General features: G+C 45.1%; 2 protein-coding genes across 2 annotated transcripts; one reads left to right on the forward strand and one right to left on the reverse strand.

The window, feature by feature from the left end:
* The first annotated feature begins 2,182 nt into the window (after positions 1 to 2,182).
* Positions 2,183 to 3,942, forward strand: LOC119396197 (glutamate-rich protein 3). Its single transcript, XM_037663296.2, has one exon. The coding sequence runs from the start codon at positions 2,360 to 2,362 to the stop codon at positions 3,917 to 3,919; it is 1,560 nt and encodes a 519-aa protein (XP_037519224.1). The 5' UTR covers positions 2,183 to 2,359; the 3' UTR covers positions 3,920 to 3,942.
* A 1,308-nt stretch (positions 3,943 to 5,250) lies between these two features.
* LOC119396198 (TGF-beta-activated kinase 1 and MAP3K7-binding protein 2-like) lies at positions 5,251 to 27,265 on the reverse strand. The gene is given in 9 exon segments (XM_049416991.1): positions 5,251 to 5,591; positions 12,491 to 12,637; positions 18,635 to 18,745; positions 18,748 to 18,868; positions 20,689 to 20,837; positions 21,499 to 21,619; positions 22,614 to 23,000; positions 25,107 to 25,238; positions 27,243 to 27,265. Coding segments are annotated over 8 exon segments (1,149 nt in total). The 5' UTR covers positions 25,212 to 25,238; positions 27,243 to 27,265; the 3' UTR covers positions 5,251 to 5,583.
* Positions 27,266 to 27,374: the final 109 nt, after the last annotated feature.

The following is a 27,374-nucleotide window of genomic DNA, read 5'->3' on the forward strand; positions in this document are numbered from 1 at the left end:
TCGTCACTGAAGTTTTCGAAAAGCTGGATTGGCTTAGAAATGGTAGTTTGCTAAGTTTTTAGTTGGACCCTGTACCTGCTTTGTTTTCGCAAAAGTTTGGCCAGGGCCAGGTGCTTTGAACACAGTGTGACACCTGCAAGGATGATTACAATGCATCATTGCAGAATTGATGGGAAACATTGTCCTGTGCTTGGGGCACACTGAAGCATTTTTAAGATATTTTTTGCATCATAGACTTTCACCTTATCGCTTTTAATTTCTCTTGATGGTCTGCTCATGAAATACATAATGTGGAAGGGGAAAAAAATGTTCAGATACCTCAGAACGCTTGTAGCGGAACTTACCTGTGTCAACAAGAGAGGCATATGTGTAAGTGTGGGCATGGTACTCAAAAGCTCCATGTCTGAGGGTCTTGTCTAGCAATTAGTTGCTACTGGTATTTGGCGGTTGAAACAAGTAAAAAAGTTTGATAATATGACGCATACCTGGCAGGTCCTATTTCTGCATTTTTAATGTTGTACTCAAAGTGTTAGAACATCTAAAAATAAAAATAACTGGAATGATGAAACTTGCAAAACACGTTTGAACATTTTAACACGTATATCCTCCCTCATAACATCCACAGTTCTCTGAGAGGACTCCTATCTAAATACGTACGTGGAAACTGAAAAGTTGTTTTTCTCATCTGCCTGTGCAATAAAATTCATGAGGTTTGTTCAAATTAAAAGAAAAAAAAAGTAATTCATGTTGTCACAGTTTTAATTTAAATTGGCAACAATTGCAAAATTTCTATAAACACAGCTATCAAGTTTACCACCTTGCAGTTCTGCTAGCTGTGCCTAATAATGCATTTAAACAGAAAAAAATACGAATTGTACATCATTCTAGGTTGTACCACTAATTTGTGGAAACTCAACGATCTAACAGATGCATATTGCAGAAATGTGGTATCTGTTTTGGGCACAGTGTAGCAAAATTGGTAAACGTAGAGCTTCTGTGTGTGCGTGTGTGTGTGTTTGTTAAACTTTCAGATTTTCTCTAAAGAGAAAAAATGGCCATGAATTTGCCATGCAGATTTTCGTGAACTTTTATAGAAACTTCTGGTTCTAAATCGAAATTACATTTCCAAGAGTCGCCAGAATTATGCTTTCCGTCTCAAATCGGCAATTTTCACTCAATGTGGCCCAGGGGCATAGCCGGAAATTTTTTTGCAAAGTCCGACCTCTCTTTGTCTTTGTATATACACATAAAATGTAAACATTTCGGGGGAGGGGGTTTACTCTACTACAACAACCACTCCGGCAACACGAATGATCTGGCCCGTGGATTTTCTCGGCAAACGAATTTAAAAAGTAATCACAGCAAGTTTATTTATTAACTAGTGAAAAAGAACCATGTCAGTTAAATGGTTTATTACTGCAATATATCACTAACTTAAACTAATGTGAAAAAATTAATGAGGACGGTTAACAAAAGCTCGGATCTGCAAGTCGTGAACAAGTGGCTTCACTGCTAGGCCGAAGCGTTTTGCGGCGGAGTACTCGTAACTGACGATCTCATTTTATTTCACCAGCGAAGCACATTGAAAAAAAGAACACTAGCTATGAAACAAATAGGCAAGAACAAACTACTTCTTTCGTTGGTTAAGCTGCTGAAAGAGTGAGTATAAGTTAATACTGATAAAGAACCGTAGATGTCCAATGTTAGACTCGTGCGCCTAAAAAGACCAATTAAGATAATCCCGACCGCATTTTCGATGGAGGCGAAAATGCTTGAGGCCCGTGTACTTGGATTTAGATGCACGTTAAAGAACCCCAGGTGGTCGAAATTTCCGGAGCCTTGCACTACGGCGTCCCTCATAATCATATCATGATTTTGGGACGTTAAACCTCACACATTATTATTATTATTACAAATTAAGACTCCACCGTATTCGCTGCGCCGAAGGCTTAGACGGTGCCTGTTTAAAAGTGGCGTCGTCGTCACATAACATTTGAGTGTCTCTATTAACGTCGGCGACAACTTTCGCCTAGGTCAGGTGATGTGGCCTTCACTGCAGTGCGCAGACGTCGTGCTGCTGAAGCGCGCAATACCGTGCACCGCTCCACTTTCCGCGGACCGACGGAAATTGTCGGCAAGGAGCTTTCGACTTACGAACACGGGCATATAAAGATGTAAACACACAATCTACACCCTGCCTCGTTGGCAGGTGGTCCGCGACGCGGGGCCGAGTGGCGTGCACAGACCGCGAGATCACGCATACCGCGGCACAAAATAACGTTGCCTTGGCAACCGCGCCACGGCGGGGCGACAATACACAGCACGCACGAGCGGCGTTGTCGCACGCACGTGTAATATTATGTGGATGGTAGCTGCGGCGCATAAGAGGTGCACGGGCCCGATCGACTCCTACGACAGCCTCAATGACGAGCACCTCAGGCCCCACTTCCACAAGAGCCTCGTCAGGCAAAGACTGGCCCGCGTCGGCTTGGTGCGGTGTCTGCGACACGACGGTAAACCTAACGTCGACGACCCCGGGTCGCATCGCTGTACCTGCTCTCTCTCCGGTTCCCGGTTAAGCCCGGACACTACGAGTACCACGAGTTCAGCGGATAGCGGGGTCGTCGTAAGCGTCAGACATGCGGACCTCACCTGCGGCACTTGCCGAGCGGGATCCTCGACTGCCGTTGCTCCCATCAGCGAGCCCGTGTCGCCTTACCTGCTCCCCGTGAACCCTTCGTCAAAACGGAAACTAGTGATGCCGCGACCGAGTCAGCAGGCCGCCGGTTCCCGAAGCACACTCCGGAGGGCAAGCATAATGCCTTCGACGCCGGCCAGTCTGAGGGAAGACTCCGGGGTCACCAAAAACCACTTTCCCAAGAAGTCGGACTGCAAGGTCTCTCTTCTGTTCCGCGGCTCGGGCTCGAAGAAAGCGATGGCCGAAGCGCGCCAGTCGGTGATCAGGGTGACTCAGCAGCACTGCGGAGGCACCTCCCTAACAGTCTTCGAAGGTCACGTGACTCCGGGCGAGACGTTCGCGTTCGCGTCTCGGAGGCACTGTGGCTACCCGTTCAGCATCGTAGTCTTCGTTGACGACATCAGGGACGTCCAACTTAGCAGCTGCTGCGAGTACAGGTACAATGCGGGCGCGAGACTGGGAGGCTCCCAAGGTCGCTTCTCTCTTGCCAAGCTCGAGGGCGGAAGTCCCTGCTACAGGTGTGTGCTTGAGAAGAGGCTCAAGGAACTGCCGGCAGAAGAGCCCGAACAGACACCACCTTTCAGCAGTACGCTGGAAGAATCAAGCGGCCTGAGCAGCCCCATTACGAGCAGCTCTGAAACTGTAGATGGTTTAGAAGAAAGCGTAGACGGTGGCGGTACGAACTCCGTTGTATCTAGTGAAGAAGAGCACAGTGACGCTGAAGACGAAAGGCGCAGCGAAAGTCGAGAGTCAAGCGACCGGACACAAGAAGAGATAGCAGATGCTGACGAAAAAGAACTTTACTCGAGCGACACAAATTACAGCTCGGAAACGTCCGACGTCCAGTCTCAACTTCATACTTCCGAGTCAGAGTATGTCGGCGAACAAATCGAAGGCGATGCCGTTTCTAGTAATCATGGCTCGACACAAGTGGACAATGAAGTGCAGGAGAGTGGTGGCACCATTTCCAACAGCTTTGAAACTTATAGCAGTGCAGACAACTCGGGCGACAAGTCTGCGCACAGTGAAACAGGGTCACACGTCTCAGATGACGTTCATTACGACGCACGCCACAATGCTGCGCAACCGTCCGTCTATTTCGTGCAAGACAAAAAGAAGCAGTGGGGCTCTGACGAATGTCGTGGTGAAAGCTTTTCCTCGGACGATGACGCTCAGACCGTTACACTCACTGTTAAAGCAGAAGTGCATTCAACCCAATAAATATACCTCAGATTGTGTTCATGCATTTATTGTGCAGTCTATTTGACTTGTTAACACGCTGAACAGTAAGTTTTTAAAGAGGCCCTCACCAGGTTTGGGCATTCCAAATCTGGTGAGGGGCACCAAACCAGCTGAGGGTGTTTGGAATGCTCAAACATTGCTATGTTATACATTTGGAAGTGTTCTGTGAAGCAAAGCTTGTCATGTGAATGTGTCACAGCAATTTGGCTGTGGTTCCTGTGATAAGGGAAGGAACTCCACTTGCAGACTTAAATGGGGAGCGTTTGTGTTGGCAGGGAAGCCTTTCCCAAGGCGGTATGGTAAAATGACAATATCTTGTAACTGCTCTAATGTGAGCAGATTTCGGAGGTTCTTGAAGTAAAACCACACCGTAGACAGCAGGCACATTACGAGTTACAGTGCCCAACCAAGGGTGGTATTCTGAAATGATCGTGAAAGTGTCGCCTTTGGTGTGTGCTGATTGGCTATTGATGAACCGGAAAAGTGAGGGCGCCATCTAATATTTCCGTCGACATCACAGTGCTCTACAGTGCTCCTGACATGCCTAGAATAAATGAACACACCTTATCATCGTCGGTTGGTGGTGAAGTCTAGCATTTCAGAGACACAGATGGCAGTTTCTAGTATTCAATCCTTGGTGGACGTGCGCAGCATTTTCTACACTGAAGCTTTCAATGAGCATTACCTTGGTGTGTGATCAGTAATCGCAGTTTAGCGAGCGCGCGTTCTTTGTGGTTTGAACGTGCCAGCAGCACGAACCGTCGGTTGCTTGCGTGCTTTACCTCGCGCCAGCAACTTGAGATGTTGAGATGATGTCGCTGCGGCGGCACGCCACAGCTGAACAGCTGAACTCTCTGTGTACGCCATGTTGACCTCTCAACAAAAATACATTTCACGCAAGGTAGCATTCTTTAATTATACTGTGCTTTAAATATTTACACAAGAAACGTCGAAAGCACTTCCATCACAGCTTATATTTCAAGTAGCCACAGCCAAGCTTGGCCACTGCAAAGAAGCCAGTATGTGTTTGACAACGCCACACTGGGGTTGCTCTACGCTCGTACAGTACGCTCACTCCTGTGTTGCGAGACATTCGTAACACCAACGGCCAGTGCAACAATGACGTCACGGGCAAGTAGTTAATTCAGTTATTGAACGCACCAGATTCTACGTCACGAAAGGTGATACTGTCGCCCTTCGCAATCGTTTCAGAATACGGGCCCAAAATTTGCAATGGGACCTGTTCAGGGACCCCACTGCCCCACCTTCAGAGGCCAGATAAATCTCTAGCATTACTACAAAAAGATGCGATGCAGCAACGTTTATTTGTCACACACGTGCAACAAAGACAAATACATTACATCAAGAACAGGGAATCATGTCACTACAAACGAATGGAATGCACGAACCTCACAGTTACCTTCTTCGACTTTATAACTTAAGCTTCACGGGATCATCTTTCGTCAAAACGCCACTGGCATGTTTAAACAGTATGTACAAAAAGCTCAACAGTTCAACTGTACAATGTTTTTCTGCACGCTGCGTGCCACCAGTGACAAGAAGCAAGGTGTTGTAATTTGTGTTAACACCCTGGGTGTCTGCTGTCTCCTGGCAATGAATACTTGTGGTGGGGGCTTTACCGGTCACACATCTGTTAAGAGCAACAAAAAAAAAAACATTTAAAAAACGTCGATAACAAAATTCCACGCAGCATATAATGATAATCATGCGACCTATATGTTATCAATACTACTGGTTTTGCTGTTTTGTCACGTCTGGAGTGTCACATAGAATGCTGGACTAACTCTCGCGTTTCACAGATGCAGTGAGCTTCTGTTAAAGCTGCACGTCCGATTAAATGAACATTTCAGAGTCAAGTCACATTCATTCTAAAGAAGGCTTGCTGTGCATGAGCTTGCGTGGGAAATGAATTACAACATGCATTTAATGTTAATGGAAGCAAATATGCAATGATGCATTGTACTGGACAAAACATAACAAGTAAGACTGTCGTTGAGGTAGCGGTGCATTGAAGTGTACTTACACTTTCTGCCTCATGTTTGCTCAGCATGTTTCGGGAGAAATGGGAAAACGACAACAATGTTACTAGAGATGATCATGTAAGCTTGCCAGCACAATGCAACATGCAGCACTGTAATTTCCAGTATCAGTGTTTTAGGGTGGCCTGAGCAAGAAGGGGCTATCAAACAATGGCATTAAATGCCAACTTCATTATGCAATAACAGAATGCTGATTATACTTTAGCTTTGCCAGTGAATTCCCGAAAACAGAGAGTGCGTCGATCGCTAATAATAATAACTGTTGGGGTTTCACGTCCCAAAACCACAATATTGTTACGCGAAGAGACGCAAACGAGAGGCTATAGACAAGTGTATTTGACAAGTGTAGACAAGTAAGTGCATGGCTGCTCGTAGCAATATGATTATGAGGGATGCCGCAGTGGAGGGCTCCAGAAATTTTGACAATCTAGTGTGTCGATTGTTCAGAAATGAACAAGGAATCAATTTGTCCAGTCATGTTCACTGACGCTCAGCCTTAAAATGATTCTTAATGGTACTAAGCACAAACACGAGACACAGGACAGGCGAGTGAACAAAGATGAGCTGCACCTTTGTTCTCTCGCCTGTTCTGTAGAGTGACTTGTTGGGCAAGTTGGTTCATTCTTATGGCAGAATTAGCATTCGTATGTAAATGTTCTGTGTCTCGTATTTGCGCTTGGTACCATTATGAATGACTTGTTCCAACGCGCAGCCTTCTTGAAACGATATTTGTATTTGCAATAATTCACGTCTTCAAGTAACCATGCCATGGATACTAAATAATTTTTAGCTAGTTGTACGCTACAGCAATCAGGGAGCTGGTACTACAACTTATTTATTTTCAGAGTCCCACTCCAAGGCTTACAATAGAACAGCTATCAAAATTCTGACTACAGTTCCTTACACTCTCTCTCTGACTTTTGGGCACTGATCAAGCTCTCAGTTTGTTACGCAACGTGAAGTCCAAAGCTCTGGTTAGTGTGGACAATCCAAAGTGTTGGCTCTGCCATGTGAGAGCCGTTAACAGTTATGTGCATAAACAGCAGGCCTTTTTGTGGCCTCTGCCCTGTTTGTACTGGAATACTAACACTTATAGAACTGTGATGCACATGATAGCGAAAGATTCAAAAACAAAAGAAAGGGTACGATGAAGAGACAAGCCACCGCCGGACACTTTTACATGAAATAAGGCAGACGTGTATTTAAGGGCAGTACTTCGAATCTTCAAAGACGAATCTTTGAAGTTGTAAGAGCTATACACACTTCTCACATGTGGAAAGGATCACGGGAAGAATGAAGATTTGAAAACATAGAACAGTAGAATCTTGTTGAAATGAGCATGAAGGGACCACGAAGATATGTTTCATTCGTAGTTTTAGTAGTAGTAGTTAGTAGTTTTGGTTACAAAGAAAGATGTGAAGCACTGCATGTCACACAATCTCTTTAACGTTGTTAGGGCTAATCGGTGAAAAGTAAATACTAGAGCTGTGCGAATAGCAAAATTTTGGGTGCGAAGCGAATTCGAATAATAAAGATTGAGTGCGAATCGAATCGAATAATTTCGAATAATTTTCGAATATTTCTCGAACATTTTTCGAATAATTCGAAGTGAAAAACAGGAAAAGTTGCAGAGAATCCGTAAGTATGTTCTTGTGAGATAGCAACATGAAAGTGTTTCTTTTCGCTAGGTTGATGAAGCGCTGGTGGGGTCATATTTCATAGTTGTCTTTCTTATCAAGAATGAGGCAATGTAGAGGCCGAATTCTATTTATGTGGATGATTTGGTGCAACCAAAGTGTTGCCGACAACACTTTACACGTGATGGGCAAAAATGCCATTTCCTCAGCCTCTCCTCCTCTCTCAACTTCTGTGGAAGGCCAACTGGTGTGGCAGACAAGGGTGTGCTCCCTTCAAGTCCGGAGTTCCAAATCTGCCTCGTAGACGTCAATATATAAGAACATCTGAAATTTTGGATGCTAAAAAGCTTTGGCGTCCGATTTTTTGGACTTCCTGCCCAAATTTCAGGTCCAAAACAGCATTAATTGAGCCCCCAACTCTGCCAAATCTTTCATCTCCATATTGGAACCAGCGTTTTCTTGAGTTAATACATTTGCGACCGTAGCGAAGTTTGAAAGGCAGCTTTGCCGCAATACGGGGGTGTGATGAGGTGAAACATATTGAAAAATCTAGGGACCACTTCCAAACGGACGTTGAATGTCTCTTGGCTAAGTTCGACCGTAACGGACCTTGAAAGGCAGCTTTGCCGCAATACGGGGGTGTGAGGAGGTGAAGCATATTGAAAATCTAGGGACCACTTCCAATCAGACGTTGACTGTCTCTTGCCAAAGTTCGACCGTAACGGAGCTTGAAAGGCAGTTTTGCCGCAATACGGGGGTGTGATGAGGTGGAGCATATTGAAAATCTAGGGACCACTTCCAACCGGACTTTGTCTCTTGGCTAAGTTCGACCGTAACGGAGCTTGAAAGGCAGCTTTGCCGCAATACGAGTGTGTAATGAGGTGAAGCATATTGAAAATCTGAAGGGGTCACTTTCAACTGGACGTTGACTGCATTTGTCTTTGGGAAGTTCGAATAGTTCGAATAGTAACATTTCAGTGCGAATCGAATCGAATAGCAAACACTATTCGAAAAATATTCGAAATTTCGAATATTCGCACACCCCTAGTAAATACTGAAATCAAGGACAACAGATTTATCATTTGGTGACACTAAAAATATGGCAATTTTTCATTCTTTGGAAATGCTTTTTAAGCACAGTGTTCCTTTTATAAAACAGGCATCAAGACTGTTTTCTGATATATTCGCTCTTCCCGTGAAAGAATCGTTCAGGATTTGCACTGCTAACTGCGCTTCTTGAGGAGCATCAGCAGTGCCGGTATTCCACTTACAGAGAGATGCAGAAATTTGGATTCTGATTAATGAAGGCTTTTTTTTTTCTCGAATTACCAAAATACAGAACCAACCAAACTGGGAACTGCTGTTTGATTGAAATGGCGATTACGTATGCGATTTTCATTTACCGAGATTCCATTGCTCTTTCATTTTACACTAAATTTGTCTCACAATATCAAGCTTGGAGTTATCAACATTACTGACAGGCTACGAACAAGTTGTACTTGCTGACATCGTGTAGCTATAAAAGGCGGTGCTCATGAAAAACAATTTAATGAGTGCACGGCCTGCATTTCTGACTAAGGTCATGCGCGAGCAGTCACAGTGACCACGGAAACGGAGGAAGTTACTGCGTTGCAACATTGTGAGGCATCAACTTCTTAGTCACCGAAACTGACAGTGCTTTGTAGAAACAAGTACATTATACATAGTAAATTATTCAGGTGCTCTAGCACTTGCCAGTATTTTTTTCCTGAGGTTTAGAAGGAGCGAACTTTCACTTAACGCCAGAATGTTTTTCACTGAACACTAGTGTAGTCAAAGACTGCTTCTGACAATTATACTCTGGCTTATTGCCCCACAAAATTATGTAACGGGCCTCAACAGTCAATACTGACTTTGTGTATATAGCATTACATTACATCTTCAGAATTGAAGCCATACAGAAGTGCACAACTTCAACAATCTTTAAAGCAACCCTGAAGTTAGTTTTTCAGAGGACTACTACAGAACATTGCTCAATTGAACAAGTGGTCGCATTTTCAAAAGTCAGCAATAACTATCCTAAACTGCACTTAAGACATTTATGTATCACTGCGATACGTGGTATAAGTGTCTCCATTGTGTGACACCCCTGTTCTAAGAAGTCGTTACCGTACACACTTCCTAGCTCACTCCCAAGACTTCTACAGTCCAAGTGGAGTACTGTGGGTACAACAACAAATTCACATTTGCGTCTTCTAACACATGCTGTATTTTTCCTTTCTTTTGACAATGTGGCACCCTGCTATGCCAACAGAGGCCAGAAGCAAATGTAGAAACGAAGCTATAAACTGCCTTCAGGTACAAGATTTAATTTAATCAAAGCATTAAGATTGAGCCACTGTATCAACTCATTAAAATTGCTGTAAATCATTCCCAAGTCAGCTAGCATACTTAAAAGCAGCGCACTGCTATTCGCCAAAGCTATAGCTACAGAAGCAAGCTTAAGAAGAGAGTTATAAACTGTTTTCAGGTACAAGATTTAATTTACCCAAAATGCTATGAGCAAATTATTGTGTCAACTTATTAATGTAAATCATTGCTGAAGTCAACCAGTATACCGATTAAGAGTGACAGCTGGCTAGCAACTGTGCCAGTTGACATTACCGGAAGCACTGCTCAATAGTGACATTTACATATGAATGCCAACAAAGAACATGTGTATACAGATCAAGGGTTTTTTAGTGTGAACACAGCAACAGCTAGACTGCCTTTAACATGAATCCTGTTAAAGGGCCAGTAAACATACCCGTGGTCCAATATTTGTAATGAAGCAATAATTGCACACTTGTACGATGTGAAAATGCTGCCGCAAGAATTTTAGTAATACAAGTAGTGTAACAATGAAGTTACAAGGATGCAACCATTTCGGCTGATCTCGGTTTCTGCCCCCCCCCCCCCGAGGGGGTCACGGGAATTGTTTTTTTGAAATACAGCGTCTGCACAGTGCGCAGCACTGTGATATTCGCAAAATGTGATCACTGCAGCTTTCTGTATGAGTGAGTGAGATTGCTTGGGAGGCATAAAAAAAAAATGTCGGAACTTAATTACTGGCCCTTTAAGATGGATTCTCTGATAAGCTGAACATTTAATTGAACTTCAAGAACAACAATTTTTATGAAGAATGAAAAGAGTGTACAGTGAGCAAACATGCAATTTAACGAAAACAATGCCCCGAATGCAAATTACATCTTAAATGGACATTGTAAGAACTTGTGTAAGTTTATGCTTTCAAGCCCTTTCTACTACCATAAAGATTTTCAAGAATGAGTACACTCCGTGTGTGCAGCGAATACATACAAGCTCCAGAGGTACACAACCCTATCAGGTGCACAGGCTTCTACTAACTTGTTCCCCTAGCAAAAGTTATTTACACATATCAGACAAGGTAATTTCTCTTACCTCAAAATAATTTTAACACACATCAAATTACTGAGTGGCTATGTGCAAAGAAACAACCCTACTCTACAAGTCTACGTTTCAAAAGCGGCTGCTATCCTAGTCAACATTCACAACAAAGTGGGGCTTGGTAGAGATTACCATAGGGACAAGTCTGCATCGGTGTCTCTAACAACTGTCAATATGGCACAATCAAGGAGCGTGAGGACGATGGAAAGTACAAGGGTCTTGTCAAAGTGCAGTGTCAAACATATATGTGGTGTACCATATCAACTCGAATCTAACGTGCACCCAATCTTCATGGGTTCAAAATAGAAATGCACCTGAATGTACTGTTAGCAGCTTTTTAACATATACCTATGGCATGCCCCTATGCTGACAATTGTAGTTAAAAGGAAAAATAATAGACAGGGAAGGAAAAGCACAATTTGATTTCATAGAAGAAAAAATTATTCTCTTAGCAGTTCCTTTTCATCTGTGGTCCAGTTTTTCTGGCTTTAGATCACTGCTAAATACGCCTCGATCATGTGCCAATTCAAGGCCTAATCTACTTCAACAAGCTCAATCAACACTGAGTTAAACCTGCAAGCTGCTCTTCGAGGACCGAATTTTTCCCCATATTTGGCCTGTAAAAACATTTCCTGGCCGACATGCAGCTGACGATCTCGCTTTGTTTGCGCCACTCAGGTACACAGGCCTCGCTCGGGCACAATAAGTTGATTGAACGCTGCTATCTTCAGCGTGTAAAGAAATATCCTTTGACATGAGCTTTCATAATGAAAGCCACGTATCACCATTTGTACTCCATTCGGAACAGATACGATGCACAAAGGTTGCAGTCAAGCACGAAATGAACCTGCGTGAACCTACGACAATATGTGCTCAGTCGCCATTCTGTGGTGACAACACTGTATCTAACCCTTCAGATGGGAGGTTGTTGTCACAAACGCCACAAATGAGGTGCACATTTTGTACTTGATTGTAATGTACAGGCAATTTCTGCACTTGTTTTACTGGAAAAAAAGCTGCACGTTAGGTTTGAGTAGATACAGCTATCACTTAGTTTGATCTCTATCCATTTCTAGTTTCTTTGAGGCCTTGAAACAAAGCAGGTAGCTTCGAGAGGCACACGCAAGTATGTTTACACTCCATTAAATTGATAAATAAAAAGACAAACATGATTTTTGTCCGGTTGGTTAGGACCAGTGTACTTCCCACACATTTCACAGTCAAGTGACAGCGCTTCAGTGACATGCACATCCAACTCTATGATTGCGATGAGAGCACATCCGTTTAAGGTGCTCTCCACTGCACCACACCCGAGCAGAGCTGTGCAGCTTGTCATGCGCGCTGAAGATGCGTGTGACAATAGCACCGCTGGTCGGGCGACAGATTGAGGTAGCGCAGACCCCAGTTACCTGACGAGGGCGCCTTGGGCATCTCGCACAGCTCACAGGCCTCCAGGGCCGGGTGATTGAGAAATGTGCACTTTGAGCACTTCCACCGGTTGTCCTCTTGGTTCTCTTCATCCTCCGAGAGAATGCTGTTTGGTCGTGGCGACGGTGCTGCACGAGGTGGAAGGGGGTGCGTGACAGCGTAAGACGACGAAATAAGAAGTCAGAGGAGGCGAAACTGCTTTTAAACGGGCCACAAACGAGACACAATATTTTAGTTGTACAAGTAAGGTACCTGTATGCCATATTTACTAGAATAATAATCGCGCCGCTGATAATTGTCATCCAATTTATTTTCCTTTCTTACCCTGCAATGACCGCACCCCAAGCACGTTACGGCAATGGCAGTTACGACACCACATGTTCACCGTTTTGCGAGGTGGCCACTGTGCAAAACACAGTGGTGGCAAATTGCTTTGTACCATTCTGCCACTAATGTGGTATGTAAACCTGTTGCTGAAGGCAATTCAGTATGCGCTCAAGCACAGCACTGTCCCAAACTGTTCCTTCAACGGTGACTTTAGATGCACCGTACGTCAAAAGAGTCAGCAAGTGTGTGTACAGGGGCGCGGGGATGGGTACAGACTAGGCTTGTGCGAATATTCGAGCACTTCGAATATTCGAATGAATAATACAGTATTCGAATTCGTTTCGAGTCGAATTTAAATTATTGAAAATTTCGAAGTATTCGAAATGAACGAATAGGTGTATATTCGTCCGCTTATAACCCCCCTGTAAAGGTGGTTTCACTGCAGTGGAGGGGTGCTACACCGTGAATACACCTTTCCAGGGAAAATCCGCGCTGTCCGTTTGTAACCTCCTGTAAAGGTAGTTTCACTGCAGTGGAGGGGTGCTATACAGTGAATACACCTTTTCAGAAAAAATCCGCACTGCCGCGAAGCCTCACTTTAAGGTTAAATGAACACATTACCCTCACATTGATTCATCATTTTTTAAGTTTAAAAACTTGTTATACCGGCTTATATGCTCCAAGTATAGTAAATTTTAAAACGTAACATATTATCATTTGCATTCTACCGAAAGCCAAATCCTGCTACTATTAAAAGTTGCTTCCACTTCCTTTGAACCAAAAAGAATGACATTTGCACATGCCTTGTTACAAGTTAGACAGATATGCTCACTTTTCTTTATAATATGTGATATATACTATTCGAATTCGATTCGAAATTATTCGACCAAAATCACTATTCGCTTCGAATTCGCTTCGAACCTAAAATTTACTATTCGCACAAGCCTAGTACAGACGCATATTCAACGCACAACCTTTTTGTCACCGGCCTATAGCATGACTCGACAGCACAGGGCTTTGCTTTGTTAACACTGAATTGCCGATATGGTACAGAAATGTACAATGTGTTCGATTTTTTCCGGTCTCGCACGATCACTGGCTTGTTTGAGCCTTGCGATAAGAACTTCCTCTCTGTCCAACAAAAAATGGTGGATCAGCAAAGTTTTTTTTTTTAGGCCTAATGACGAGCACTCCTCTGGTAGCACCTGTGCACATATATTGCCATAGCAACAAACAATCACAGGCCCGCATATACACGATATTGTTCTCAATTAATGGGTGTCACAATCTTGGGCTGATAAGCGAATATCTTCTCAGTTTTCTATTTCACGAGATGAAATAAACCAGGTCATAATACATTTTCATGTGCATTAGCTTACTTGAGCACTGCTCGTTACCGTATTTACTCGATTCTACCGCGCCCTCGATTGTAACGCGCACCCGTTTTCCGCGACCAAAAAATAAAAAAAGTAATACATCGATTGTAACGCGCACCCATTTTTCGTGAGAGAAAAGAACAAAAAAAGTCCGTAGGAGTCAAACTTCGCACATTCAGAAGAACAAGTATTTGGGTTTTAAAGAACTAAAGTTTCAAAAAAGTAAAACACAAAATCAAAAAGCGGGCCTTGCCGCTAAAACTGTCACCACTACGGCGGCGATACGAGTCGCGTAATGGATCAGTCCTCGTCGCTGTCAACACTCTTCGATTTCGGGAAACCGGCCCTGCTTTGGTCCAATGAAACCTTTTCGTGAAGCTTTCCTGTAAAAAATCTTCTGCTTCTGCACGTTTCGGGAACTCCGAACGACCGCGATGCGGCCCGATTTCCGTCCGTCTCTCTGCACATGTAATAACTATTCTTTTAAATGCGGCATCGTGGTACACTCGTCGAGTATTTGGAGTCGGCACTTCCATGCCGCCGATGCGAACGCAGAACGGGATGACAATCTCCTCAGCACACGTACGAACTGAAAAAATGGCAGAAAATGGCCAAGGCGCGTAGGAGGCGGCCATTTTGAAATGTCGATGGCAATACGATAACCGAGTTTCTTTTTTTTTTTTCGGTACTCGATTCTAACGCGCATGCGATTTTTGAACTCGTTTTTCCGGAAAAAAGGTGCGCGTTAGATTCGAGTAAATACGGTAAGTTGATACAGATAAAAAATGACAAAACTAATGGCTCAAGATGGTGGCACTTGAATGCGTCCATAAAATATTTTATATCGTAAATTTCGATGGACCTGCCTTTTATCATTTTTCTCTAGTGTAGTTTATCTCCCTAGTGCAACCTCTCTATGCGAGGAGGGTGGGAATGGAAAAATGAAACCTTCGCGCTTTCAAACCATATCAAGACTGCGGTGCTTGGCGGTGGGAGAGACCAGAGATACCTCCATGAATTCTGTTATTGCGTGACTTTGAGCTCCCCTTTGACTGGGCACAGTACAGTTTTAGCTAAATCACATTGATATGCGTAGATAAAGGCATTGAAGATACCAAAAAAAAAGACGGTTTCTCCTCCTCTCTGCCCTTTTCCTTGCTATTTTTGCAATTACCCGAGTACATGTCGTGCTTTCCGCGGAAGAATTCATGCAAGGAGAAGTGAACGTGCACCTTTAATACAAGGTGTTATGATCGCCCCCTTCTCCCCTTCGCTGCGGGGCGCCGGGACAGAGTAAAGGAGGCAGCCCCGCTTTGCACCGAGAAGAAAAGCGAGAGGACGCGCTCTGCAGCTTCGCACGAGGGGTTCAGCTCGGCTCGCTGTCACACCATTATCGCCGGAGCCGAAATGCGACACCTCGCGCCTTCGTGTCCCAGGAAGAGCCGCGACGCTGAGTTTTCCAGAATACGGGGAAGTGCGCTGCAGCGCCATGTATCTCCCGGTGACAAGACGTCTGTGCTCGGGTCCGCGCCAGCTGCCGAGACCCATGCTCTGGGCCGAGGGGGAAGCCTGGCCTGCAGCCGCCGTTCGACACCGCGGGTGGTCAGCGAGCAGCGAGACGATGGACTCGCCGCATCCCGCCTGCTGGAGGCCTGTTTTCCGCGAAGACAAGAACATTACGCGTGCGTGTGTGTGCGCGCGTGGTGGGGGCGGTGCCCGCGAGGTGACCAGCGAAGATCGTGGCCTGATTGGCAGGAAACTTTGTCCCCCATTTCCCTAGTTCGAACATCTGGGGACTGCGGGGTGTGTATAAGGTGCCATCGAAGGCATGAGAGAGAGGTCGGGAACCAACGTTGAATCTGTACAGTTGTATATAAATCTCTGGTACTCTTCATCGGCTTCATGTACGGTTCCTACAACAGCAGCGCCTTTCGGGGACGAGGTTTTCGACCGCCTGCCTGGACGCGACGGAGCCAGCGCAGTCGAGAGGGCCTCTAAAACCACAACAAAGGGTGCCCCTTCTTCAGCCTGATTCTTTGGTTATGCTCACGGTAGTGATCCTGAAAATTCCGACCAGCAACTTTGATTCTTCTCCCTAAAATTTTACCATGCGTAATGAATGCACCCCTAGGTCTGGGTAAACTTTTTGAGAAAAAAGGTGTGATCGTTACGTAAGTAAATATACTAATTATTAAGCTTGTGCGAATATTCGAGCACTTCGAATACAGTCGAACCCGCTTATAACGAACTCGAAAGTGTTGCGAAAAGTGGTCGTTATATCAGTAGTTCGTTGTATATGGACTCGCCCTTAAAAACGTGCGCTCAGCAGCCAAGCCATTTTTTTTTTCTTTGTGTACTTTTATTAAAGTGCTAACAACCCCTTCGGTGACAAGCTAAGCCTTTTCGCGTCGTGAAGCGACGCCCGCTGCGTGCTCACGAGTGAATTAACCGGCTTTGCAATGAGCTGACACCGTTTCACCTAAGCGCGGTACCGCGACGTGGAGCCGATCATCCCTGGCTAGTTGCGTGCAGCGCGTCGCCTACTCGGGTCGCGGAGTCACTGCCGCGGGCCGCTTTCTGTATGCCGTATGCGCGCGTTTGTACGTTCTTCGTGCTTGCTTCACTCCGGACCGTGCACGGACGGGTGCGGCGACTAGTCTCTTCGTTCAACGAGGCGAAAACAAGCATTTTCCAAGCAACGCGCACTCCATAAGTCTCCGCGATGCTCTCGCGGCCCTGCACGACGATGCACGGCACACTTCAGTTGTCACCTAATCAAACACGCAGTATACGCTCGCTGTCAGTGCATCGACGTTCTCGCTGTCGATGCTCGCTGTCGACGTGCATCGACATTAACAACAGCGAGCTACTTTCGTTTCTACAAAGTGACGCGCACTTTAAAGCGGTCTCGCACGACGCGGCGGCGGCGAACTTGCGAACGGCAGCATGGCGCGCTCGTACCGTCGTCACGCCGTCAATCTGCAGTGTACGGCGTACGCCACACGCGCAGCCGAGCAGATATCTACAGATGACTGTGATAAGGTTGTCGGCTATAAGTCATAATCGCACGTTCTTCGACGGCCGCCACCTCGCCTTCGCTCATTTCTGATGCTTATCTGCGAAAGCATCGCCGCAATCGCGTGGAAGTCGTAATCACCGATCGACCGGTCTCTGCCGTTACCGAAAAGACGGACGACCTTTTGCGGCACATTGTGGCGTCGACTAGTTTAGGGACGCAGTGAACCTTTTTGCGATGGAAAGTTATCGCGGTTATCACTTCTTGCATTTATGCCTTCTTGCATTCCAAGGCATGGTTCATCGCAGGCGGTCGTAGCTGCAGAGAACAGCGTCAGGAAAGGTTACCGTGCGAAAGCTGACCGCAAGGCTTCATGCTGCCTACTATTTTTTCCCCTCACTGCCATTCTACCACTGAAGAAAAGGCTGGAAAGTGAGCGACCTCGCTCGCAGCGTCCGAAATCTGCGTGCGGTGCTCGCCGATCTGGGTATCTTAGTCGCGACTAAACTGCAGCGGGGCACGCGCGGGCGCGCGCTCCTGTCGCGCTTTAGAAGGCATCTTTTAACTTTTTTTTTCGCTTCGTATGCGCCATATTTTTACCGCGACCGTGTCTGAAGTGTTCGTTGTAAAAGTAGGAGGCTTTGAAAAATGTTCGCTATATCTGGACGCAGCTTCAATGGTTAGCATAGGAAAATCGTAAGTGCACACAAATATGGTCGTTATAACTGATAGATCGTTATATGTGGGATCGTTATAAGTGGGTTCGACTGTATTTGAATTTGCTTCGACATGAATTTAAATTTTCCAAAATTTCGAAGTATTCGAAATGAATGAACATATATAAACTGCATGAAACCCCCCTGTAAATGTGGTTTCGCTGCAGTGGGGGGGTGCTACATTGTGAATACACCTTTGCAAGAAAAATTCGCACTGCCGCGAAGCCACACTTCAAGGTTAAATGAACATATTACTCTCACATCGATTCATCATTTTTGTAAGTTTAAAAGCTCGTTATACCAGCTTATATGCTCTAAGTATAGTAAATATTAAAACGTCATGTATTTTACAGGTTATCACTTGCATTCTACCGAAAGTCAAATTCTGCTACTATTCAAAGTTGCTTCCACTTCCCTTTGAACCAAAAAGAATGACATTTGCACATGCCTCGTTTCAATTTTAAAAGACATTGTGCAGGTTGGTTGGGTCATGACAAATATGCTCATTTTTCTTTATATTGCCATATATACTATTCAAGTTCATTCGAAATTATTCTACCAAATCACTATTCGCTTCGAACCTAAATTTACTATTCGCACAAGCCACTAATTATACATGTTGTTCACGTACGTAAAAGAAATCAAGAGCAACTAGAGCTGCAGCAAGTTACTTCATATACAGCGACTTACTGTTAGACTGGAACACCCGAGGTGGTGACAGGATAGGTCTGTAAGAAGGGGGCGGCACTGGGTGAGGCACTGGGTGAGGCACCGCCTGGCCCGGGTTTAGCCTCTGGTAAAGTGCTCGTCGGTGGCCCCTACAGGCACCTCCCCACGTGCATACAGGTCCACCTCGCTCAGTAGGCAGTGGCACTCTACGTTCAATGTCCGGTTCCTCCTCCGCAGGGTCTTGAGCTCCTCCATCTAAAACAGGCCGAGCAGAGCATTGCCTCTAAGCATTCTCTCGCGGTCTTGTATGCATCCTCTCATTCTGAGCACGTGCAGTGGTAGAATGGCCATTTGACGTTCTCGTGCAGCAACAGGCTTTCTAGTGATATGTCTGACACACAACTGTGCACCAAATAGACTCAAGATAAACTACCATGCAAATCAATAAATGTCAATAAGTGCTAAACTAGCTTCATTGGTATTTTTTAAAAACTCAGAGGGTCCCTTATGCATACACCTAAGACGACTGGAAGGCGAAAGCCATCTTCTTTTTCTTCTCAGTCGATGTATCGTTCCTGCGCCGCCACCCTCCGAAAGCTTTCTACACCCAATGTGGTTTTGCATTGCCTCCAGGATCGGAGGCACCTCACCTGGTTTCGCACTGCCTCCGTGATGGGCTCGCCGTTGACCAAGCTAAGATGCATATGACGTCATCATGTGATGTCACATCACATGACGTCACTGTGACGTCATAATGACCTCACAGGTTTGGCGATCTGTGACGTCATGATGATGTCATATGGTGATGTCATAATGTGATGATGATTTTTTGCATCGCTCGTGTGGACGCCGACAGGAGACGCCGATGCGGGACGCCGGTCAAATTTCGTGTTTGATGAAGCATCTAAGGCTTTTGCCTTAAAAAACAGCATGCGCTGTCTGTAAAATCATTTCTACCATTTCATCTTGGAGCCAGTGTTCTGTGCTTCACATGCTTTGAGTGAGCAAGGCGAAAAAGGATGAAAGCGAAGCAAGAGTGCACCTACAAAACTGCACCCTAATACATAAGTGGAAAAATGTGTAAACCAGCGTAAGGTACATAGGAAAGTGCATATATTCGTAATTGCCTGCCTGCACCATATATGGCCAATAAAAAATTGGGGCAAAAGCTTTGTAATTCACCCTCGTAAACTCTTGCCAATGAGGTACACCATTGGCGCTGAGCAAGAATATCCAGCAACTCAAGTTGGAGCAAAACGAAAGTTAGGCATGGACGAACACGCCGAAAAGTGCTGGAACTTCACAAAGAATGCTAACCTGCCATGACATGGTTGTCCTCCTATTCTCAGTTTATCAATGCAGCCGAGAGTAAAGGCTTAATATGGCCGTGCCCATAAGATACTCTACTGTCACTGCACGTTTTAAGTCGAAACAGCGACTTTAAACTCCACCTACCAAAAGCAACCAACACTTTCATGTGCAGTTTGTAATGTCAAGAAGTGAGGAGCCAATACTGAGTTATTTGCTTTGAAACAGGGTGATACCATATTGTACACAGTACTCCAAGTGCTCTGGTATACAACACACATCAATAATGCCCACAGTTACTTTGCTCACGCAACAGAAAGCAGCAGTAAACCGCCGAGGTGCACATGACACAGCGAAACAATGCAGGGCGGCCGCATCGTCTTTCCAATCTTGCAATCACTTCCAGTTTTAATACAGCACACAAACAAGGTCTACGAAATTGGCTTCTGTTACCAATTGTGGGCCATTTGCAAGACTGCCAATTCATTTTGTCACCACTCGGTATTATCACACTTCCGTGCAGTTCAAGTACGACAAAGAATTCAAGTACATACTTACTACTGCATTGAATGCGCTCAAATTTTGCCAGAATGGCTGTAGCATTTGCCCAGGTTAACAAGCAATGCATAATTAAAGATTGAAACATTGTTATCACGGCCCCTTTACAAAAAACCAACCCTTATGATTCATGGACCCATTTGAAACAGACAGAAGTGCAGCGAGCGTACACTGCACAAAGCCAAGCAGAGGAAGCAACGCCGACTTACCTGCGACGGGGTGACGTCAGCCAGTTGCTTGCTCATCAGACTGGCCTCTTTGGATTCCACCTCTGTCCGCAGCTGTTGGAGGAGCTGCATCTGCTGGGCGTACATTCGCTGCAGCAGCTCGAACCTTTGGCGCTGGTGGGTGAGGAGAGCTGCACCAGAGCAAGAAGATGCGCGAGTTCACACCATCACAGCTGCGTAGAGTTCGTTAACATGACAAAACGAGCGAGGGGGCGAAACAGTGTGGCAAGCGATAATTAGTGTCCCTGTGAGCAGTGATAGAGGAGTGCTAGCAATGCTTTCCCTTTAGCCACAGAAACAGATTTCAGTAAAGGAGTATGTCAGCCTGTGTCAGCCTGTGGAAGTGGCGTGATGGAATCACAGATGGGCGAAAAAGAAAAGCAGAGTCTGTCGCAGCACGACAGACTACACATCTGGTGTGTTCCCATCATTGGCATGCTCTAATATGAATGCAACACACAAAAATTGCGATACCGTCCCTTTAAATTGTACGATTCCCATTTCATTCGGTAACGTTGGCTAATTGCAGTGACGTACATTTTAGTGGCAGTTATTACTGAATAATGTGTAAATTGCATGCCGTGCTTACCCTTGACACACAAGCTGCTAACGTGTGCCTTGTTGGCTCTATGACATTATTGGGACATCTGAGCCAGCACTGACAGCTTTGTCTCGCGAATAATTTTCACTCCATGCCTTTAGCGCTCTCTTTGTATTTTACCCACAGGAAGCACTAAAGGTACAAGTTCCAACTCATTCGTCTTTCCATTCTTGAGCTTTCGGTGGCCTCACCTTGGATCATGTCATCAAGAACGGGAGGAGAGTGGTGAAGCCGAGTCATGGGAGAGTCCATGGCACCGGGCTGTGGCCAGGCAGGTCCGTACAGCGACGTTGCAGACATACCTGCGGGGAACTGAAGGCCGAACATAATTTGGGGGAGGATCCAGCAGAAAAAAAAAGAGAGAGAAAGAGAGAACGTAATGCAAGCCTCGCCTCCGATTTCTGTTCTACAGCAAAAGGGGCAAGCAGTCGAATGTACAGTGAAACGCCTTTATAACAAAGTGCCCGAGATCTTCAACATACTTCTTTATACAGTGCAATTTAATGTAAAAGTAGCACACTGTGATGCTACTAATATAGCTGCAATGTAAGAAATCCTTAGTTACACAGGTCATTCTATTGTATCATTGTACTATAAGCATTCATTGTAGAGGCATTTGACTGCAGTGTAGATAACCTTAGTACCTATGGACGCTTTGTTCTGATTGCTCATTCTCAGGCTGCGCAAAATGAAATCCCCACAATTCAGCATCCGTTTCTGGTACATCTACATCAAGCAACATAAGAACGTGTGTGCGGCCTGAAACACAGACCGTACATTACTACAAAAAAATTAAAAGCATGACAGGGTAGCTGTAAACCACTTATGCGTACCGTTCGCCTTACTATAATGCCACTCCAAAACCTTACCTCTCAGCTTTACTGTTGTTCAGCTGTGAAAATCACCTAAATATGCTTAACAGTAGCTGCAGTTGCTTTGATGAGAAGTAGAGGCACTACACATACCTGATGAGCACATCATAAATTGAATTCTGGGGTTTTATATGCCAAAACCACAATCTCATTACAAAGTGCGCCACATTGGGCGACCTTAAAATTACCATTGCAACCCACTTGGAGTTCTCTAACATGATCCTAAATCTAAATGGAGAAAGGTTTCCTACTTCGTACCCATTAAATTACCTCAAGTTCAACAATGAAAAACTGCCACCACTAAGCTACCCAACAGGACAAGACAAGCACTTGTCCCGCACTTCATTTGTGTTGCTTCCATGCAGTACGGACCTACCAACTAGGCCAGCCACGTGACCAGAATTGGTAGCAAACAGTAAGTATGAGGCACGCACCTGCGACCTGTAGTCCATGCGTGCTGGAGGCTGATCCGGTCGAGGAGGTGGGAAGTGGGGCGGCGTCTGGTGGGTAGGCGGCGTCTGGCGGGTTGCCTGAGGAGAACGATGATGCTGCTGCAGACCGGGTGACGGCGAGTGCAGCGAGTGCGGCGAGTGCGGTGTGGTCGGTGTGGTTGGCGTGACGGGTGTCAGAACACCGGGGTACGGAGGTGGCAGGTCCCGATCCACCGGGAATGGAGGCTCAAGGGGCTCGAACAGCCGCGATGTCGGCGGGCGCGCTCCTTCCCGATTTATGGAGAGCTCCTCCGAGTCAAACTGGCTGTAAAGCTGGTCCTGGCTGGCTCGAGTGAGGTGTTCAATGCACTCTGCTCTGTTACGGGGATACTGAATAGAATAGAATGGATGTTTATTTCATGAACAATACAGATCATGAGGAGTGACCGAAAAAGCTGCTTTTAGGCAGCTTGACAAGGCTCTCACTCCCTGCATCTCGGACATGGGTCAGCATTTGGCCACAACCTACTATCACTATTATACATCAATACAATTCATGCACACAAAAGCCGAAAGCCACGAAAGACCAGCATACAAATAAACAACAGCAATCTTTGCAAATTATATATCTGAGTATAACTTGGCAGGCATTGCTGCTGAAGCTACTAAAGTAGTCTAGCAGTAGAATGGAACCACTATGCGTGTTTCGTGAGTAATGGGTGTGTTACAACTGTTATTCTCCCTCTGTGAGTGTGCAGGACATCCCTGCTGTCTGCAAGCGACACCTTTGCAGAAAACCACCAGAGAGGACGAGCGTCGTTTTAACACTTGATCTGGCGCGTCATGGAACCATGATATATCTGAACATGAGGAAGACTCAAAAGAGCATAACTCTTCAGTCATTAATGAGTGGGTCACAATGGTTAAGTAAGGTCAAGCAAAGGACCATTACATGGAAAGCTTCAAAGAAGAGCCATAAAACCAGCTCGGAAAACTTTACACAGTTTTAAATCTCTTCTCAAAGTTTGTTATAAATAACACAGAAATATGGGGACAAAAAGTGTGCGTTAACAAATGATCATTCTTGAGTAAATTATTTAGCCTTCTTAGATGGTTAAAAAATGCTTGCTTGCCAGCTAACTAACATAACAAGCAAATGATTTCTCATTAAGTTAGTTAAATAACGCTTGCTCACTTCATAATGCTCTGCAGCGCTTCTTGCTAATTTACAACATGGTTGTTATACAATTATATTCCTTTCTGCAACGAGTGGTCCTGAAAAGTCTCTCTGCTATACTCCTGTTACATGGGCGACCTTTACCAAGGTTAACATTACTACAGTTATTGCTAAATGCAAATAGCACACTTACATGTCATTCCAAATGGTAGTTAAGATGGTAATGGCAGTTAAGCACTAAACGAGCTAGGCAACCTCTGCTTAGGGCAGCTGATGTTTCAAATGCAAGCAAAACGATGGACAGCGATTAACCTGATTGCATCAAGCTCTAAATTACTTAGAATGTATAGCTGAAAAATACAACTTTTCTATCCGAACAATGAAAATTTGCAGCAAAATCGTTGAAATTGAAACCTGTATGCGAGCAATCACGTACAAAGCTCTTCCGCCACTGAGGGTGAACAAGACAGCCTTTGTAACTCTGGCAGAATGTGGTTTTAATTAAATGCAGTTGAAAGGTTCAAACCACTGTTAAATTTAACCATGGTTAAAGGGACCGACAACTGGCCAGAACGTGGGATTAGATCCTGGTATAAATGAAAAGACCGTAAAATATAGTGACCAATTCCAGCAGTCTTTTCACGTTGCGAGTAGAATTAATATTTTTAAATCGTGTGTAAAAGTAACAAAAACCGGTGTCGCGCAGCCTAGCGAAAGAACTTTGAAGCTGGATTATGAAGTCGATCACTTTGCTGTACGTAGTCTGATGCTGTCATGAGCGCCATAATTAGTCCTCAAAGTTAGAGTATGTATATGATCCAGCCCCACTCAATTCTGTGATGCTTACGAGGTAAAAGGAGCTGCACGGTGAGAAGCGGCGCTGCCTTTGCGGCCGCCAGTGGGCCATGTCGAGCCACGGCGCATGCGCGCGAAGTGCACACAGCGCAGTAACTCACCGCGCTCGAACACGAACCGCTCTTGCGTTCACTGTTTGCAGCATATGTTGTGTCGTGTGTATAATGACTTCATATTCGCCGCAGATGGAAAAATTGTGATTACAAATGTTTCGCGGCGTTTTCCACGTTACCATTCCGTGATTAGGCACTCTGACCGGTGAACTTTCCGCTGCGCTGAAGAAAATAGGTACCATGAAAATTGGTTGTCGGTCCCTTTAAGCTGCGATGTGGGTATGAAACAGGCTCTGTGTGATGTTTGGTGCTTGCATTCACACACCTTTTTGTTACGAGAGTTATCATTTGCAAGAGCTCAATACAGAGCTACTGACGAGAATACAAATACCGAAAGGAATGGCTACTTACAAGCTGGACATACGACTGAATCACAGCGTCCGGGAGCTCCGGAAACTGTGCCCTCATGTCGTTGTAGAGGTCCTGATGCACAGGCGGCACCGAACACATCGCCATACCGGTAGTGTGGACCTAGCACAGCGTCTGCATCACATACGTAGCACACATGGATATCAGGACAGCACACACTTCCACACAATGATGGCCCGCCTTTTCTGGCAGGTTACCAGCAAAAAGCAGATAAGTGTGTCGCAGTTAGAGTTACAGTTACTGCCAATGACAATTACAAAGCAATGACAATTTTTCTGCAACTTTCAAAAGAGTGATTAAAAAGTCACAAACACAAAAATATACATCATTTCAGTTAAGGTTACCTTATGTCAGAGATATCATTGCCTTTCAGTGAGGTACATACGCATTAGTGTTATCAACCTCCACTTTTTTTTTTTACTTTTTCTTTCGTTGATAAAACGTCATTATTTGTTATCTGGAAGCATACTGACTGAAACAAAGTAGTGCTGCCGTTACACTGCAAAAAAGTGATGAGTTACAGTTAGAAATTACCTGAAAAAGGAAACGATCTACCGGTACCACATTATTAATAACCAGTTACTGCCCAGGGACTGAGTCTGTGTATTTCTTCACTAGAGTTTAATGTAACAGAACAGCGTCCATAAGAGGTAATTCGTTCCCTTCGTCTATTATATTGCAGTGACTGGTATTTGTGCAAATAAAAGAATGAGTATATACATTTGCTTTTACAACGTCGATCTAATAAGAGGAAGGCAGCACAGGACCAGCGTCCATATTATAACGGGCATTGTTGCCAACTTCCGTGTTGTGCTTGCAGTCTTATTGCCACTGAGCTGTGCAGCATGCAATTCGGAACGCTGCACATCACACTTTCCAATGACGAAACAATGCGTACGTATGTAATTACTGTAACTGAAAAAAATCTTGGTGACAAATATGCTTAGGGAGCCAGCCTCTTCAGTTCAAAAGTGTTCGTAACCAAAGTGAAATGGATCAAAAGATTACTGTATGCAAAGAGCAGAATTGTTATGGCAAGGCTGACAACCTGTGAAAGACAAGAAATGCTGCTGCCCAGAGCTTTGCTGCGACAAACATGCCTTGTAGTTGAAGTTACACTCGGTGACTCTTATCGCTGACTGAAACGACAGTAATGAATCTTGTCACGAGAGTTCGAGTCCTGTTCAAACCAATCTGCACCCACAACCAAACCTTTTCAGGCTGCTTGCACTGAAGTCCTCCGACAGCGTGAACTTAAAAGAATGTGGGTGCTGCGGCGTAAAGAGTGTGATGTACGGTGTAGCACTTTCATAATTTGTACTGTGTGTATTGTCTGGTGGTGTCAGCTGCGAAGTACCTTCCACTTTTAACAGAAACAAGACTCTCTCGCTCTATTCAAGTTCGCGGCACGTAAATCGAAAAAAAAAAAAAAAGGCGCGAGTTATGCGCCGTCGTGCGCATAACAGAAAAAGACGCAAAGGAAAACACGGGCGCTTGAACTTCTGAACAAGCACCGTTGTCTGAGAAGCCGCAGCTTAACCGGCTTCACCATTTCACCGCGTACGAAGCCGTGTTACTCAACGCTCCAGGCACGACGATGAATCTTCATTAACGAACGCCTTCGTCAACACGAGACATTCATTGTTCCAACACAATGAGCCGGCTCAAAGGGTGTCGGGTTGCACGGCACCCGGAAACCATCAGCAATCGCCCAATCTCGGAGAAATAATTGGATGTGGATCCCAAATGCCGGATCCAAATGGCGCGGTTCAAAATAGCGCCCGCTACACGTCGGTCAGTAAACATGACTCCGCATTTGCCGACGGCTGTAACGATGAGCGACAGCAATGATCTGCAGAATACGGGGAAGGACACTGCACACAGTAAACATGACAACCGTCGGTGCGGCAAGAGCGTGATTAGGTTGCAACAGCATTCGAAGTAGTTTCCGTCACGACGTCTGATCACAGTTTTCCGGCCACATTTCTGGCAACGAACATCACTAGCTCGCTTTCAGACCTAAAGATCATTCCGCGTTGAAAACAAATATTAAATTGGTTTGCCCCCGAGCCCCGACACTTATAAGCCTAAACGATAAAATATCGGCGCGACACAAACCAGAGTAATGCGAAACATGACAAGCGAATATAAACTACCCGCAGATTGACGGCTATCAACAGTGTTGACTTCGTCACTTGTTAGACAGCGTAAAGAGTTAAAAACACGTAAATGGGCACTCACCATCTCGGC

This window comes from Rhipicephalus sanguineus, chromosome 6, assembly GCF_013339695.2.
Source record: "Rhipicephalus sanguineus isolate Rsan-2018 chromosome 6, BIME_Rsan_1.4, whole genome shotgun sequence".
NCBI lineage: Eukaryota > Metazoa > Arthropoda > Arachnida > Ixodida > Ixodidae > Rhipicephalus > Rhipicephalus sanguineus.

Coding starts and splice junctions, on each gene's coding strand:
- LOC119396197 (XM_037663296.2), top strand. CDS start 2,360: ATGTGGATGGTAGCTGCGGCGCATAAGAGGTGCACGGGCCCGATCGAC.